This window comes from Emys orbicularis, chromosome 8, assembly GCF_028017835.1.
Source record: "Emys orbicularis isolate rEmyOrb1 chromosome 8, rEmyOrb1.hap1, whole genome shotgun sequence".
NCBI classification, from domain to species: domain Eukaryota; kingdom Metazoa; phylum Chordata; order Testudines; family Emydidae; genus Emys; species Emys orbicularis.
The window spans coordinates 3,346,718-3,365,630 of NC_088690.1; the positions used below are offsets into that span (position 1 = coordinate 3,346,718).

General features: G+C 44.2%; 1 protein-coding gene across 3 annotated transcripts in view; it reads right to left on the minus strand.

Annotated features, from left to right (window-relative positions):
• The window catches only part of EIF2B3 (eukaryotic translation initiation factor 2B subunit gamma), a 149,826-nt gene that overhangs the window by 101,893 nt on the left and 29,020 nt on the right, over positions 1-18,913 (minus strand). For all 3 annotated transcript variants that reach the window (XM_065409141.1, XM_065409142.1, XM_065409143.1), the window contains 2 exons: positions 17,605-17,764; positions 11,841-11,952 (listed from right to left, as the gene is read on the minus strand). In XM_065409141.1, coding sequence (XP_065265213.1) covers positions 11,841-11,952; positions 17,605-17,764 — 272 coding nt within the window. The remainder of the gene's footprint in view (positions 1-11,840; positions 11,953-17,604; positions 17,765-18,913) is intronic.

Here is an 18,913-nt window from a genome sequence, read left to right on the forward strand (position 1 = left end):
TTTCGGAATTGCATCACATTATTGACTCCTATTCAATTTGAGATCCACTATAATCCCCAGATCCTTTCCGACAGTACTGCTGTATTTGTGCATTTGAATTTTCCTTCCTAAGTGTTGTATTTTGCACTTGTCTTTATTGAATTTCATCTGGTTGATTTCCGACCAATTTTCCAATTTATCAAAGTCACTTTGAATTCTAATCCTGTCCTCCAAAGGGCTTGCAGCTTGGTGTCATCTGTAAATTTTATAAGCACTCTCTCCACTCCATTACTCAAGTCATTACTGAAAATATTGACTAGTACCAGACCCAGGACTGAACCCTGCAGGGCCCCACTATATACATCCTCCCAGTTTGACAGTGAACCTTGATTACTACTCTGAGTACGGTCTTTCAACCAGTTATGCACCCACCTTATAGTAATTTCACCTAGACTACATTTCCTTAGTTTGTTTATGAGAAAATCATGTGGGACTGTGTCAAAAGCCTTTCTTAAATCAAGATTATCACATCTACTGCTTCCCTCTTATCCACTAGGCCAGTAACCTTGTCAAAGGAGAAAATGAGGTTGGTTTGGCACGATCTGTTCTTGACAAATCCACGTTGGCTATTACTTACCACCCTATTATCCTTTAGGTGTTTACAAACTGATTGTTTAATAGTTTGTTCCAGTATCTCTCTAGGTATCGAAGTTAGGCTGCCTGGTTTATAAATTCCCAGGTCTTCTTTGTTCCCTTTTAAAAGAGAGGTACTATGTTTGCCCTTCTCCAGTACACGGGGACGTAAGAACTTAGGAGCTGTGATACTGGGTCAGGCCATGGCCCATCTTGCCCAGTATCCTATCCCCAACAGTGACTCATACCAGAGCTTCAAGGAGAGTGCACAGAACAGGGTAATCATGGAGTGATCCACTCCTACCTTCCACTCCCAGTTTTAGAAAGTCCGAGGTTTAGGGTCACTCTGAGCATGGGGTTACATCCCTGATCATGTTGGCCACTGATGGATCAATCCTTCATGAACTTTTCCAGTTCTTCTTTGAACCCTGTTATACTTTTGGCCATCACACCATCCCATGACAATGAGTTTCACAGGTTAGTTGTGTACTGTGTGAAAAAGTACTTCCTCTTGTTTGTATAAACCTGCTGCCTACTAATTTCATCAGGTGACCCATTTTTTGCATTGTGTGAAAAGGTAAATAACACTTCCCTATTCACTTTTTCCACACCATTCATGATTTTATAAACCTCCATCATATCCCCCACTTTGCCACTTCACCTGTTTAACCTTTTTCCAGATCATGAATGAATGAATATGTTTAATTTATTCCATTTATTCCTGCCACCATTTATTTATCCCACCAAGTCATAATTGATGTCAATAAAGTCATAATTTAGCTTGTATATTAATACTTTCAGTTATTCCTGTTTATTCCCCAGACTCATTGCATTTGTGTAGAGACATCTAAGATGCTAAGCAGATTGTCCCACGGTTTTTCCTCTTTTTGCTCCTATGGCACTATTGTAATTTTCCATGTCTCCAGTAACATCTAGCCCTCTATTAAGATCACCCTTTTTTATGCCTTCCAGTGAGCTTTTGTTGCCTGACCCCTCCTCACTAGGTTGGTGAGTTATCAAAAGTTGCTCTTCCCTTTCTTGGTCAGTACATCCCATCTTTTCCCAGCAGTCCTTCTTCCCAGAACAGCATCTCAGGGTTGAGGGAGCCAAAACCCTCCCACTGACACCATCTGCGCTGCCATGCATTAATCTCCAGAATGTGTGTCCCCCCACCTGGGCCCTTATCCTCAACCAGGAGGATAGATGAGAACACCACCTCTGCCCCTGACTCCTTCACCCTCGCTCCCAGAGCCCCATAGTCACTACTGATATGAGGGGGAGAGAAGTTAAGAACATGTGAGGCAAATACTTAAGGTCTCCAAAATGATATCTAATGCTATGACTTGGGGCTAGTAAGGCAAGGAAATTCAAAGGGAAGTCTGAAAGACGGTCCTTCACGCCTTTGTAAAGTCACCAGCTGCTCAAAGAATTATATACAGGAAACAAGAGGATAAATTCAACTGTAACTTAGAATCTCCCTTGCTTTTTACTGGTTTGTATCCAACCTTTGGAATTAATTAAGATCCATCAGCCAAAGTTTTAAATATGAGAGCCTAAGAAGGTTAGGCTCCTAAATGCTTATTTAGGCAACTAAATAAAGTGGCCAGATTTTCAGAAGTGCCAACTACCCACCAGCTCCCACTGATCTCAATTTAAGGACTTGGGTTTTTTCCAGATGAAAGGATTTCAAGATGACCAGTCAGCAAAATACTACTAGATATTATTGCCCAAGGTTTCAACATATGTAAATTATGTTAAAAATGCAAAATAGCCATTTAGGAGATCCAGTTTGTGATAATCTCTTGAATCCCAGGTAGATTCATAGATTCATAGATTCTAGGACTGGAAGGGACCTCGAGAGGTCATCGAGTCCAGTCCCCTGCCCGCATGGCAGGACCAAATACTGTCTAGACCATAAGGGAAGGGCACAATACAGTAAAGTACGTCAGATTGAGCCACTGGAGAAGGAGAGCCTTATATCTAAAAGAGATCTCCTGGATCATTTAAAGAAGGGAATTTGCTACCTAAAAAGGAACCTCCATTTAAGCTTCCTAGCAGCATCAAGATGAATTAGAGAGGGGAAGTATCTAAAGCCAGGGAATGTGCGGGGAATTTTCTGGATGAGACAGACATGCAAAGGACATACTGTCTTTAGAAAAAGATCTGTGTTATTTATTCCATCCACTGGAAGAACTCACTGGAAGCACGTCTTAGCAAGAGAAAAGAAAATCTGTTATGCTCTTCATTTCCTGTGTAATTCCAGCACAATTCTGTTTTGGGAGAGTCGCACAATGGCTGTTCAACAGGGAATGGAGAATTTTAGCCTGAGTGGAATCATTTAAAAAGATATATCATTACTGTAAGTAAAACAGAACGCTCACTTTGTAAGGGTCTCAGGCACATATATCTAACTTTACACAAGCTAATTGTGTATTCTGACCCTTTCCATTATCAATTTTTATGATCTGTGTTTAGCACTAAGAACAAGTCATTCACAATCTAGAGCAGTGGTCGCCAAATTTTTTTGATCGCGCACCCCATCAGTAAAAAAATTTTGAGCACGCACCCCCTGCCGCGCCAGCTCTACCATTTTTGCCGAAGCAAAAAAAAAAAAAAAAGCCGCTCGGACTCCCGTCCGAACTGAAGACGAAGCAAAAAAACAAACAAACAAACAAAAACGCGCCTCCTGCCGCGCACCCCCAAGGATCCTTTTGCGCACCCCACTTTGGAGACCACTGATCTAGAGCCCCAGTAGACAACACAGTAGGTGTAACAAATTGGCACTTGAAGGATTATGTAACAACAGTTTGTTCAATCAAATGGTTGCTAATTTTAACATGAGACCACTGTTCTGTACCCCTGCGTTACAGTCTATTTGAGATCTGAATGACTATGCTTAAGAAAGAGTTCTTTAAGGTCAAGGTTTCTTAGTGTGAGATCGATGAATGGTGCTTTGCAAGAATTCCACAGGTATTTCCATCCTGCCAGCTGAAAACCCTTCTGTTAGGCATGACATTAAGGAATTAAAAAAAAAAAAAAAAAAAAAAAGTACAGAATAGTAAGACAACTACAAGCATGAGCTCTGGCCAGGGTTGGGAGTCAGAACCTCAGCTCCAAGCAGAATTGAACCTTTTAACTTTTATTGAATTTTATATGCCTCATTTCACCCTTGCTTTGCTTTAAACTAGGTGATTTTTTTTCTCCCCTGCATTCCTGCCTGCTTTGCGTCATGGAGTTCCATAATTCACTGATGAGTAACACATGTCTAACATGTGGCAGAGGAGAATCTGACAGCATTCAAACAGGCATAGATAACTCCTCTGACCTTTGATGTCCATCCCAACAGCACAATAATGCATTTGTGCCTCTATTACCTACTGGTTATTTCAGGAACGTGGTCCACAAGCTGAGATCCCTAAGATTTCAGCAGGCTGCTCTGCTACACATCACCAAATATACTCTGTGCATCAAAATATAAGCCCGAAGAGAAAATGTTTAATACTGCTGTGTCTTTTCTCAAAGTATTCATAGGAACAGCTGGTTTGATTAGAGTTAACATACCATAAAAACAGCCAACAAAGATGGGCATGCTTCCCACTGACCCCATGAAATACACTAACTCGTTCCATTACTAAAGACCCCAGACCCGGTGCTGAATATTTTAAGATATCAAAAGGTCTCTTTAAAACAAACAAAATATTGATCAAGTTTTCACGATCCAGGCCTCTGGTAGGGTAGTGATGGGAATTAGTGTATGTATCGTCTAAAGGGATACGCTCACACAAAATATTGTATCACCAGGCACATGCCTTCTAAGATGTCCAAGCAACACAATAATTTCTTCCTCTTCTGGAAACTCTGAATAATAAAACAGACTCTCAGGACAAGCGCTGGTCTAAAACCAAGCCCTAACCAGCATTACATGGACAAATGACAGTCAATTCAGCACAAACTCAGTAACAATTAGAAACCAAATACCGAATCTCTCCTCTCCTTTTTTCGTCTTGCAATTTTTGTAATGCTAGTAATAATCATATAATAAAAAGAAATTCATCTCCTAACTTTTTCTAGCTCCATTCAATAAACGGTCTTGCAAATATTTCTAGATTTGATTCTTATGTCCCAGAACACTATTTTTATTGGTTCGTAATTCACTACCTGGAAGCAGGCATGCTCCTTTTTCCAGAAATAAAGGAAGGGTATGTTCCATATTCCTCTCAATCTTTTCCTCTCCACCATGCCTGAATAGCAAAACATACCAACATCCATACCAATCATTAATGTAAATGTATTCCCCAAAACATCGAGCTCAGCACTCAGTAAATGGCTTTCGGAATATACATGTGTTTGCTGTACAAGCGCAAAATAAAAGAACACAGAACTGAAGAGAAAAATGACATCTTTCCCCATTCTTTTTATTTGGCTCCAGTATCTATTTAAGAACCATAAAAAAGTAATTCAAAAGTATGTCAGTGTGTGAAGTTGGGGCCTATATCCATCCCCAATGTATTTTCAGCAAAGAGCAACTAAAGTTAAGCAAAGTTTAAAAGCATAATAAAAATGCAGACTTGTTGAAAAAATGAATGTCTTTTAGCTGATGGCATTTATACTTAATGAACTGAGAAACTTATAAACAGGCAAGCAAGAGATACAAAGAGTACCTTGAGAATGTCTATTCCCTACCAGTGGCTGATACAGCAGCTAACCTGCCAATATTCTGTTGCTGAACTATTCAGCAAGATATTCATTTGTAAAGCAATATGATTAAAGCCATACCATGCTTTTTAAAGTGTGGTTTTACTCTGAAAAGTTAGTATGTAAAAATCGCAGCTTTTTATTCAATAGACCTTGTCCCCTGGTTTAATTCGGAGTCAGTTCTGCTTACTTCCCTGGCAAGAATGTTACTATACTTTGACTGCTGTTAGCACTCTGGAGTCCATGCAGCCCTGAGAAAGGGAGCCGGGTTCTTTTCTGCTCATGCATCAGCAACAGGATCATTAATAACTAAACTCAAATCAGAACATGTTCATTTTCAGTGATGCATGAGCAGAAAGAACCCAGCTTGACTTTCAGACGTCAATCAGAAAATCTTCTTCCTTATAAACTGCACAAATCTAGAGTGCCTGAAAAGACAAATATAGATTCGCCCGTTGTTCTTAAAAAGTGACGTTTCAGAGCAGAACCACAAGATTAAACCTCTTTCCACAATGGTTTACAATCCCTCGCTGCTTGCAAAGAGAAGACAGACTTTTTTAAAGAAAGTTTTAATACTGAAGCCTTCCAATTTTACCAACATATGTGAACAGTGACAAACTAATGTAAAATATTTTACCCAATGGGAGTCACTGCGTGTGTGTATGTCACACACACACACACACACACACACCGTTCTCATGGCATTACGTTTGAGGATAAAAGGCAGATGAGTCAGGAACACTAAGCGTCATGGAGTATTTCAGAAAGATAACTTTCGGACTGGAGCACGGCTGCACAGACCAGAAATATCCAGTGACTAACAGTGAGTCTATGAGCAGAAAGGCTGCAGGATCTTAGGGCAATACAACAGAAATAATATGTACCAATGCTCTTTCTGAACTCCCATTAGGCACCTGACACCATGTTGACTTTTTCCTATTAGCAGATCCTTAAAGTGAGGCTACTTCATTCATTTGTATCCTCACAGCGTGAGGGGGAAGGGAAGAAAAAAATTCTCCAGCTCTACCCTCCCCCCCTGCTTTTTTGTATTAAAAAAAAAAATCTTAAAAACAGGTCTGCAGGGCTACTTCAGAGTTATTCCCATAATTACTCCATACATTTATAGATGAGGTATTCTTTTCTGTCTGAAGCACATGAGGTAATGAGTCGCTGAGATTGTCCTGGTGATTTATTAGCATATCCTCTAGGAGAAGCACAACACCTGCATTTACACAGATGGAACACCCACGAAGACGGATGGTTTATTAGGGACGACTCACCCTGAAACATCCCATGGTATCTTAAAAGGAAATGCTCCAAATTTAGACCTGCTCCAACAGGTGTCTTTTACTATCTTACTTGTGACCATAAATGTCTAAGGTGGAGAAAACAATTCCCTGTCCCTAGTAATCACTTTGAAAACAAATGCTTCAGCCTCCTCTTTCAAAGGGGCGGGGGGGGGGGGGGGGGGAAGCCCATGGAATTCTCATTATTTTCTCAGTCTTATGGCCTGCCAAGCCCCAAGTCAGAGAGATGTAACTGGTGAATTCAGGCTTCAGGGATGAGCATGCTGCCTTCATTTCTCTCTCTAAAGGACCGCAGCTTGGCTCAGAAGTTTCTCCAGGGCATTTCCTTCGTTCTTATGCCTCATTTCTCAGCCATTTACCACAATTCACCTAATGAAGGGCCCACACAGTTTATTCATAAATTTTCTATAAGCCCCTATTACCCAAGCAGGAAATCTCTTCCTTGAAAATTCCTTCCCTAACAGCATTGCTCTCTCTAGGTGCTCTCAACAAATTTGCTTACCTGCCCACTCCTGATGTTTTGTTACATATCTACAAATGGGGCTGAACATGGATATCTGACCCTGCTGTGTTTGTTACGATATGTACTCCCGGGGGAATTCTGGGCCACTGCGCACGTGCAGAATTTATGTCTCTTGCAGATTTCCTTGTTTCCCCACAGAAAAATGGCTTTCTGATGGGGAAGCAAAGGGAACCCTCCCCAGCAGTATGTTTCGGGTGCCCAGGGCAGCCGGCAGAGAAGTAAATCACTGTGGGGCAGGGGGTGGGACTGGGGAAGACCTGGCTGGTGGCTCCTACCCTGCGCCAGGCTCAGCTGCTAGTCCCAGCTGGGCTGGGAAGGACGGGACGTCCTCTTCCCCTGCACGGCATCTGGGGCCCATGTCAGACCCACCCCCAGATTTCTCCCCCAGCTGTAGGAAGCTCTGCAAACTCCCTCACCCCCCACTTCCTGCACCCATCGCTCCTCAGCTGCAGGGGGAGGGATCACTGTGCAGGGAGTTGCTTCCCCATCCGCCCAACCCTCATGCATCCAACCCCCCCGGCCGAGCCTCACACCCTCCCCCCACACTCAGAACCCCCCCAATGAGCCCCACTCCCCCTGCACCTGGACTACCCCAATAAGCCACCCTCCCCTGGATCCCCACCCCACTGAGCCCCAACCAGCTGCACCTGGATCCCCACCCGACTAAGCCCCACTCCACCAACATCTGGACCCCCTCCACTGTGCTCCCTACACCCAGACCCCCCGGCTGAGTCCTATCCCCTTCCCGAGCCCCAACCACCTTCATCTGGCCCCCCCTGCAGAGTCCCATTATTGTTGCACCCAGAGCCCTCCAACAAGCTCCTGGGCATCCAGATCCCCCCGACCCAGATCCCGCACTGAGCCTCCCACACCCAGATTGCCCCACACAGAATCCTCTCAACCCACACCTGGATCCCCCCCCCACACACACACTAAGCCCCTCCACACTTGGATCCTGCCTTGCTGAGCTTGCTTGCCCACACCTGGTGCACCTGGCACGGAGGGGCAGGGCCCTGGGGTGTTTCTGGGGCAGGCCAGGTCCTTGCACTGTGTCAGGGTTGGGTAAAGCCTCACTACTGAGTCTCTGTCACGGCAGGGAGCTGCACAGTGATCTCCCACCTCTGTGCAGCCAGTGGCCTGTGCTCCCCAATGCCATGCTGGAGTATCCATATTTATTTGACAAATAAAATTTGCAGAATTTTAAAATATTTTGGCGCAGAATTTTTAGTTTTTTGGCACAGAATGCCCTCAGAAGTAGATATGAAGCCTTGATCGAGACAGATTAGGTATATCAGCAACAGGAGAACAAGATACTTTGTCAAAATGTGGCATGATGTTTTTGCAATCGAAGAAGCAATGTCCAGAATCACATGTCTGATGTATAAGGTGGCACAGCTTCCCTTTGTTAATCACAGTTGCTGCCCACAGCTAGCAGAAAGTGAACACTACTTCAAAGAAATCCTACGCCAAACTGAAGAGCAGAATATTAGGGAGAAAACCAGATCACTAGGTAAACTTTTCCTTCGCCTCAAAAAAGGTTCATTCTGCAGCAATTTAGTAACTGGTGACCCCCTCTGGGCGAAGAGCAAATGAATATTTAATCCACAACAGGTACTCAGGAAAGTCTGCATTTCTTTCTCACTGCCCTTTTACAGCAGCAAAGAGCTTAAAATCCAGGGGTAAGAAAAAGGTAGGGAAGGTCAGAACAAAGGATTTTCTGGCATATTTTGTTTTGTTTTAAATAATTGTTCTACAGCTTTGGCTCTTTTGTCAGAGGAGCTTCCCACCGGTGACAGGTGGAAGCAAAGTTCCTTTGACCAGCTCTTGCATCAGATCTAGATTTTTGCCATGGGTAAACAAGGAAGTCAACGAGGTTCTGACAACTTCTCCTGGTGCAACAGTGTAAAACAAAATTCCCCCCATCCCCCAAACACAAACCAGAAATGAAGAGCAGACCATGTATTGAGGGTTTTTTTGGGAGTATAACAATCATGCAACAAGGCCACCATAACTTTTCAAAGTATTGATAGAAAGAAATCTGTTTCACTTTCTAGGGGAAATCAAACGTGCCCTGGAAATTCTTCTCTCTCAATATGAGATCAACGGGCTATAATTCCACTAAATGAGGAAAGTCCAAAGAACAAGAAGCGATCAACAGAGCAGAGACTAGCTGAAGGATGGTGACCTACAATGGGAAGTAAGATTGGACACACACCCTTTTCATAGAATCATGGAAAATTAGGGTTGGAAGGGACCTCAGGAGGTCATCTAGTCCAACTCCCTGCTCAAAGCAGGACCAACACCAACTAAATGATCCGAGCCAGGGCTTTGTCAAGCCGGGCCTTAAAAACTTCTAAGGATGGAGATTCCACCACCTCCCTAGATAACCATTCCAGTGCTTCACCACCCTCCTAGTGAAAAAGTGTTTCCTAATATCCAACCTAGACCTCCCCCACTGCAACTTGAGACCATTGCTTCTTGTTCTGTCATCTGCCACCACCAAGAACAGCTTAGCTCCATCCTCTTTGGAACCCCCCTTCAGGTAGTTGAAGGCTGCTATCAAATCCCCCCTCATTCTTCTCTTTTGCAGACTAAATAAGCCCAGTTCCCTCAGCCTCTCCTCATAAGTCACGTGCCCCAGCCCCCTAATCATTTTCACTGCCCTCCGCTGGACTCTCTCCAATTTCTCTACATCCTTTTTGTAGTGGGGGGCCCAAAACTGGACACAGTACTCCAGATGTGGCCTCACCAGTGCCGAATAGAGGGGAATAATCACGTCCCTCGATCTGCTGGCAATGCTCCTACTAATGCCACCCAATATGCCGTTAGCCTTCTTGGCAATAAGGGTAAACTGCTGACTCATAGCCAGCTTCTTGTCCACTGTAATTTCCAGATCCTCCTTTACAATGATGTTTAAAAGAGGCTTCAAAGGTTATGTAATTTAAATGTTTTGCTTGTTTCTCACTTGAAAAATTCAGGTCTTGAGCAAGTTAGCTTCAGAGCAGGTCTAGACAACACAGTGATTAAACTGTCATTGGCTGCCAGCATTTTGTCTCAGAGAGCTCCTTCAATGGCTACCCCCGTGGAACTGCACGGCTGGGAAATTTTAAGGAAAAGGCTTTTCCTACACTACACTGTTTGACTTGCAATTTCCCCAAGATGGAAGCGGTTCTCAAATTTTTTTTTGTCGACAGACCCCTTTTCAAATGCAATGTTAATCACGGACTCCCAACTGAGAAACTGATGGACAAAGGTATATGTGTACTTCATATAAACATGTACTGTTAGTAATGCCTTAAGAAAAAGAGCAGAGTACTTAGAGAGGTCAGTGAGAGGGTTGTGCCTGCTTCTCACTGCAGAGTCTATATATCGTTGGTGTGATTGTTGCCATTCTGAGGACCCACCCGTGCAATCTCTAAGGCCCCCCGTTTGAGAACCATTGCACGAGGGTACACAAAACACTGGTGACCACTCTGAGTAGTGTAGCCAACACAACACAGTGGTGCTGGTGATTCAATAAGCGGTGCTGCCTCCTCTGAATCAGTCAGGCCTCAGTGTGGTGCTCCAGAATGCAGCACCGCAGCAAGTGCCACCTACAGGGTGAGGCGTGAAACCAAGGTCTTGGCCACTTGTGCATTCCAAGAAGCAAACGCCACATTTACTCTCAACTACCCTAAGGGGAGTGTTGTGAAGCTTAAAATAGGGTTCTCTCCAAAATATGATGTACAAATGGTCTTCTCTTAGCAGATCTTCTCCCTGCACACTTGCAGAATCCCATGTGCTGACCTGAATGACAAAAGTAAGTTTTTACTGCCTTTTTCTGCCAGCACAACTAACACAGGCAAGAGGGAGAGAACTGCAAAGGCCATCCCAGCTTGTACATCATCAATACTACTACTTATTAAGTTCCAATCAGTTGCACTTATGAAAATCTACTGAAGGCAATGGAGTTGAGTGGGTATCCCTGAGGTCTGCAGGATGGACACTGAGTAATTCTCATGCTAGAAGCTAAATTAAGTGAGGTAACAGGAGTGAAAATCCACTGGCGAGAAAAATCTGTAAAATCAATCATAGGTCAACTAAAATCACATATGTTGCAGCAACTGCTAAGCTGTCATACCATAGCCACCTGTAAATGCAATGACAAAAAACACCTAGAAAAGCCTCCAATAACAATAGCTGCAATATTCTTTACTAGCCCCACAGAGAATGACAAGTGTTGGTTCGCTAATAATCACAGTCACAGAACACAGTTCTAACAGCAAGCACGCCAATCGGGAACCAGTTGTAACAATTCTGTGGCCGCCTTGGATATCAAGGAGACAAATTTTTCATTTACATCAACGGATCTATCACAAATATAAACTACTGAATTTGAATAACATCTGAATTTAGCCCCCCTGGCTTTTCTTAAAAAACACATGGCTCTTTCACTCATCCCTTTCTCCTTCCCTGCTCTTTTTCATGATAATCCTTCTGCTCTTGCCGAACAAGGACACCGACCAGTTGTAGGTGCAAAATACTTCTCACTGAAAAATAACCCTGTGCTTTCATTGCCGTTTGTGGGAGCCACGTATCATGCATCAGGAAAATCCTTTCCCCCTCCTCTCCTTAACCCAGTTCATCTTTCTCCATCAATCCCACCCCAATATTTTTCCCCACTCCAAGCTAAATTTCCATGAAAAGGACCCCAGAGGGCTTACTTCTGAAGGAGGGATCTCTTAATGACAAGTTCTTCATCCAAGTCAGCTTCATTAGCCATGAAGAGCAACCGCTTTCCTGTGTCATCCACTCCAATGAAGTCACGCTGCTCCACTGAAGTAGAAAATCAAACACAACCATTTTACAGTCTTATCTTAATGGAATCTAGGACAACAAGGAGGATTGGTCAAATTGCCCTGGACTTCAAAACACAAACATAAGCAGAGATTAACCCACCAAGCCTAAGAACCTGCATTAATGCTCTACAACATACATTTATTTCATCCTTTCAACCAGGGTAGCCAAAATGCGGCTCAAGATGTTCTAAAACATGGCCCCTGAAACCACCCATATCTTTAATATGAAGATGCCAACTGTGGAGACAGCAGGTCCCAGCATGCAATACTCCATCTTGATTGAGCTAATGCGTACTTCTCTTCCCTCTTGCTTTACAACTACTTCAATTTGCACTACAAAGAATCCATGATAATTAATAGCTCATCCGAGCCAGCTCCTACTCCTTCACCATAAATCACTCTCCTTGTCTCGTATCGCAATTAGCTGGTGAGGAGAGGATTATGGATTTCAGACAAGACTTCGCAACTAGTATCCTGTTTTCATACATGTTTTGTTAGTAACAAACATGTAGGCTACACGCACACACAGCTCCAGACTCCTAATACTTGGATGCCCCAGGACACGTATTGGTTTAAAAAGGGCACCCACCCAAAGGGATACCTAATGTTCACATGTCTATTATGTCAATTTCTCTCTAGAGTAATGCTACTGAAATCAATGGCAATACACTAGGAGTGAGTTTGGCCTAATGGTCTGAGTACTTTCTTTTTGAACAGTCTGTCCCAAGCACTGCAAACAGTGATGGCAAAAGTTCATTCTCACAAACCTCTATGGATATGGGTCAAACCAGCGCTAGAGTAAAGAGCTCAGGAGAGTTGGGGGAAAGCCAGTTGGAAGGTGATTTCACTTTGCGATGAATATGGAATGCAACACAACTTTGGTGGTATCCACAAGCTGTTCCCTTACCCTGAAGCTGAAAGCACAGGAATATCTCAATGGCACAATTCTGACGCAAACTTTTCTTTTTCTTCCCAGAGACGGTATTTTTGGTCAAATGCTGGCATATGCTTACCCTCCCCAATTCCTAAAACTCACACCAACCTTGTGTGAGAAATGAATGCCTTGGGAGAAATAATTTCCTCACAGTCTTCTTTTTTTCTAGCCAAATTGCATTTTAACTCCACTTGTCCTCCTTCGCTTTCTTTCTATTTGCATCTTAATAGCTGCCATAGTAACAGCCACCACCAAAATAAGGTCAAAACTCCGTAGCTGTTGAAAGCTACCCACTGGCAGCCTTTGATCCAAGTGGTCAAGCTAGCTAGCTCCCTTCAGACGTTTTCCCTCTCAAATTAAGTATATAGCTAAGGAGCACAAAAATAGGCCCTGAACACATAACAATGTGAAAAATTAAGCACAATTAGGATCAAGCAACCAACTCTCAAAATTCTTGAGCGCAGTGGCTCTATTCATTCTAGGCTGTAAATCAAGCTACAAGCCATGGTCCTAATTCTAAGCAGAGATAACCAAATGCCTGCGGCACCTAACCCTTTGAAATCCTTGTCTGCGCCTACATACAGAATAGCGACAGGTTTCTCAATAAGGGCATCATGCTTCTTAAATTAAAGTCAGGTCCTAAGCCACTGCCTCGTCTACTGGATCTTTATGTCTGTACAGCAAAGAGCCTGTCTACAATAAAAAATAGAACCATGATTAAAACTGGATTGTGCAACATGGTTGTGACCAAGCAGGTTTTTCTCTTCCCTGTGTGGATAGAAAAAAAAGGCATAATAAATGTTAGTGAACTGTTTTACCCCTAGGAGAAACCTAGATAAAAATGTGCTCTTCCATGCACAGGCAAGAGATATGGTTGTTTTTGTGCCGCAGACCAGGCAAAATGCATCACCAAACCCTGTAGTGAAAAAGGACAGTTCTGAAATGCACTGACGTTAACAGGCTAGAAGCAGGCAGATAACTAGTTTAATTAGTCCCTGAGGGAAAGGAAGGGGAAAAGGGAGAATGTGCATGAATGGTACCTTAAAGATGACCCACAAAGGGGAAAAAAATGGACTTGTACCCTGGTCTGTATTTTGATGTTGGATAAAGATGGCTTGAAAGATTTTTGTCCCAATAAAAAATAGTTCTACTTGGGGTATGTCTACACTACCCACGTTACAGCATGGCCACGGCAGCGCTGTGACGTGGGCAGTGGAGTCACGCTTTATCGCTGGGGGAGAGCTCTCCCGGCGATAAAAAACAAACAAACCCGAATGAGCGGTGGTAGCTTTATCGTCGGCAGGGCAGCTCCCAACGATAAAGCACTGTCTATACTGGCGCTTTTCAGCACTAAAACTTTTGTCCTCAGGGGGGGGGTGTTTTTTCACACCCCTGAACGACAAAAGTTTTAGCGCTGAAAGTGGCAGTATAGACACAGCCTTAGTTAGAAATCCAGGCTCTGTCTACCTTGGGGACTTCGAAGAGTGGAGAAATGATGACATCACAAGAGAGTGAGGCTGAGCAATTCAGGGGAGGAATTGTTAGTCAAATTTCTAAATCTTTGTTTTTAAACAAACCTATTTAACTCCAAGGCCTAATTGACATATGGGGAAAATGTCTTTAAAAATTCAGAACTCCCGCCCCTTTTCGATTCAGGTGAGAGAACTCACATGACACATCCATCATGAGGTCGTTCCACAACCATACCAATGATCCTCAGTGACATTCCTAAGATCTTTAAGGTAAGAAAAACAAGCAGGAAAGAACCACACCCTCACAATCCTTTCAGATTTTCTTTATACATATAAAGACATAAACAATCCTTTGCCTGGGACTGTCTGGGGGAGGACAATGGGTCTGGGACATAGAGCCAGGGATGGAAGAGACAGGACTCAGGCCTTGGCTACACTCGGGAATTCACAGGGGAGTAGCTTGCAGCGCTGCGAGCGAGCGTGCAGCACTGCAGGCTCTGATCACACTGGCACTTTACAGCGCTGCACTCGCTGCGCTCGGGGGGGGCATTTTCACACCCCTAAGCGCAGCAAGTTGCAGCGCTGTACAGCGCCAGTGTAGCCAAGGCCTGAGGCAGAGGCCTGGACAAGTTTAAGGCACATATGTTGGGTCTAGCCTGGATGTTTGAACTTCTCATCCTGACAGTCTCAAAAAAATCATGGCAGGCACATTTGGCATGTACGCCTTGGTCTTTGCCTCAATGCCCAGAGATAAGAATATACTGGCTTAGCACTCTAATATTGGGGTTCATTCTTCATACAGTCTCTGCCTATCTGGGTTACTATCACTCCCCAGGGTCTTACTATGTTTGCATTGCTTCTTATGACTATGTTCCACAGATGTTAAGGCCAGAAGGGACCGTTATGATCACTAGCCTGACCTCCTACATAAGAAGCCAAAGAACTTCACCCAGCACTTGCTGCAGTGACCCCATAACTTGTGGTTGAACTATAGCATACATTTTAAAAAGACATCAAGGTGCACAAGAATTATTAAAGGAGGTCAGTGTTTTAGCCTCTATAACTAACACCTCTGTTTAAAGCTGACTACAGTGGCAAATTCATCCTGATTACAGCTACACAGTTTATTTCAAAACTGTTCTCTACAGCAGAGATATTAAACATCTAGAAAGCAATGAAATGATAGAAAATGGCCCACAAGGAATAACTATCAGCCCGAGGCGATCTGGTAGATCTCTCCAATCTCTGACTTCTGCAAATTTATGAACTGATGCCAACATTTATTGTTAGTTTAACAGAGCTTCCCAGGACTCAGGGTCCACAGGCAACCTTAACTGTGGCATTCCCTAAGCTTTGAGTGCTTGACTTTGCAACCTAAATAGCATACAAGTAACAGAGTTTTTTGTAATAATTTTCCAGGGTTTTTAAAAAAAGAGCGAATTGTAAAAAAACAGATTCCATCATGTGGCATCGTGCTGACATCCACATGGCTCATCAGCAGGGTTCCAACCTTTAGATTTACTGAACAGACCAGGGCTGACCGTACCCATATGCAAAGTATGCAGCTGCATAGGGCACCAGGAAATTTGGGGCACCAAATTGCCTGGTACTCTACGCAGCTGTGTGCTGCTCCAGCGTTCAGCCCGATCCCCCGGCCGGCTGAGCCGACCAGGAAAGCTGCCCCCGCCCTTGCTCCGCCCCACCCCTTCCCCTGAGGACTGCAGCAGGGGTCGGGCTTGCCCTGCACTCACTGGGCAGCGGTAAGTGGAGCAACCCGGCCCCAGCCCGCTCTGCACCGCCGGCTTCCAGCCACACCACCGGTGAGTGCTGGGGGGCAGTTCCCCCCTGCCCTCCAAGTCCCAAGGCTGGGAGCCAGGGGAGCAGAGCAGAGCAGGCTGGGGCTGGTCACTCCACTTCCTGCCGCCCGGTGAGTGCGGGGTCGGGCCTGTCTTGCACTCACCGGGCAGCAGGAAGTGGAGTGACCCGGCTACAGCCTACTCCGCTAGTGAGTGCTGGGGGGAAGTTTCCCACCTGCCCCCCATACCTGCCCTCCCCGCGGAGGCCTGGGGCCAGCCCCCCCCGCACCCCACCCCACGGAGGCCTGGGGACGCCCCCCTGCATAGGGCACCAAAATGCCTAGGGACGGCCCTGGAACAGACCTCCACCACATGAGCTAATGGAGTAAAACTGATAGCAACAGTAGGTTGTCATCCTCTAAGTGGACCAGCACTGGAGGGCGATTAGACACACACTTTGCCAGAGGTTTTCACAGAGATTTGCTGTCAGCAGAGGAATGGTGAGACTCAGGGATCTTGGGTTCTTTTCCAGGCTCTGGAGGGGAGTGTGCTCTAGTGGGCACAGACCCTTCTGCCCCTTCCTCTCAAGCTTGACTCCTTTCTGCCTCATCCCCTCCAACGTGTCTCTGCCCCATCCCTCACTCCATGTCCCAGTCCCATTCTCCTCACCTAGTCAGTCCCTGTCTCCTCAGGCTTCTCACCACACTTCTAGGCTCCCCTTCTCTGGCTCTTTGCAGGGGGTTGGACTAGATGACCTCCTGAGGTCCCTTCCAACCCTGATATTCTATGATTCTCTTTGCCCAGTCTTTTTTGACCAATGGGGCAAAAACAGCATGTCCCCCTGTCCGTATGTCTTAGGAGACAGCCTTTAATTACATGATCACATACTATTTTACTATTTTTCCCACAGGACCCTTGCCTCTCTCAGTGTCCAGGTTGGATGGTGCTCGCTTAATGAGCTATTTCAGATTTTGTTCTACCCTCATTGCTCAATGTGCAGCCGCAGGTTTATTTAGCACCATTTCTTAACTTCTGAGTGCTTGACTGAGAAACTGTAATAACGCCCTTCTAAGGTGGCGTTTTGTGGTCACTTATCTACCCTCACTTTACAAAGCAGTGTTTCTTTCAGAGGCCTTAAGGGGAGGGATGATCCAAGCTTTAATTTCAGTCCTATTCCCTGTCCTTAAATCCTTTAGTCTAAAGCAGTAGCCGAACAAAATAGTTTCGGCTGTCTTCTTTTAAAGTCCCTCCATCCTGGGGCACACATTAAGGCCACTCGTTGGCTTGGCCCTTCCATTCTACAATGTTGTAATATTATTGTTATTCTTTTGTATGACTTTAGTGCCTCGGAGCCAGGACCCCACTGAGCTGGATTTTTAGTTTGCTCAGGTGCACTGAGTCAGGAAGAACACTGTTAGTCTACTTACCTGGCTTTTTTTTCCCTTTCTGTCCTGGTACCATTTCTGTGGGTTCATGAGCTTTTTTCATCAATATGGAGAGTGTGGCATCATGGGCTCGAAACAGATCCACAACCTCATGTAAAGCAACATCTGTGATCAGATCACAGCTCAGTACCAAGACATCAGTCTGCCAAAACAGAGAAGAAAAAAATAAACATTTCAAAGACAGAACATACCACATACTTGTCAACTTGGGATACCTTAGCAACAAACAGTCTGTAATGTTTCATGGCTTTCTCATTTGAGATCCACATTAAGCCACCAGACAGAGTTCCGGGTGTATGTTTTTACTGGCATGAAGAGGATATCTAGCGGTGAGGTTACTGGATTTGTTACCACTGCCAGCGCACATCCAAGAATGGATCCAATTTGTCATCCTCTCCTTGCAACCCAAGGAGCAGGATCATGGACACACAGAGGAGTTCACAGCCTTCAGTGCTACCATTAAGTTCTGCAACACTTGCCATGGCTATTTTAAGTTAATTAATAATAATGACCTTTCTGGAGTAATCTTTGTAGCTGACTTCCCATCTTGCCTAAACAACTGAAAAATGTATTTAAATGAAGTCACTCTTATTGGAAAATCAAATGCTGGACAAATCTGGCACCTGATTTACTCAGACATCACACCTCAGTTTGCTCACTTTATAAGCATACCCTCTAAAAGCCAACATCGTCCTGCAGCAAATTTTAATAAGCAAACTCCTATTACATTTAACTTTGATCTCAAAGGATCCCAAAGTGCTCTGCAAACTATACAAGGGAACTACTTCACTCACCACTAAAGTACAGCCACGTCTGAAGTGAAATACGACCAATTCCCCGCTATTGCCAATTACAAATACGCATGTCAGACCAGACGCTCTCTTGTTTAGGATCAGCTTTCAATTTCCTATGAATGGCAGAAAACTACTTTTCCAAAAACAACTAGTCAGTCAGACAGCTATTCTCGCCTCATTTAATTTGCTCCTGACACACCATTTCTAGAGCTTTGCCAACAGCAAAATTAGTGAGTTTGGACTTTATCTTTTAATTTTAATCCATCATTTTGCTCCTAAATGGCGTAATCACAACATTGTGTGTCAGGGACACAGTTCTTCTTCCCTCCCTGGTGTTTGTTACTTTCATTTTTTCATCAGTCCATCATTTACTATGCAAGCTCTATGGTACAGAGACACGGATGTTTTTTGTGAAGCTCCTACCATAGGATACGTCACGGTGATAGCAGTTGAATTACTTCATTCATTATTTCTACTTTAACTGTGAACACTACATC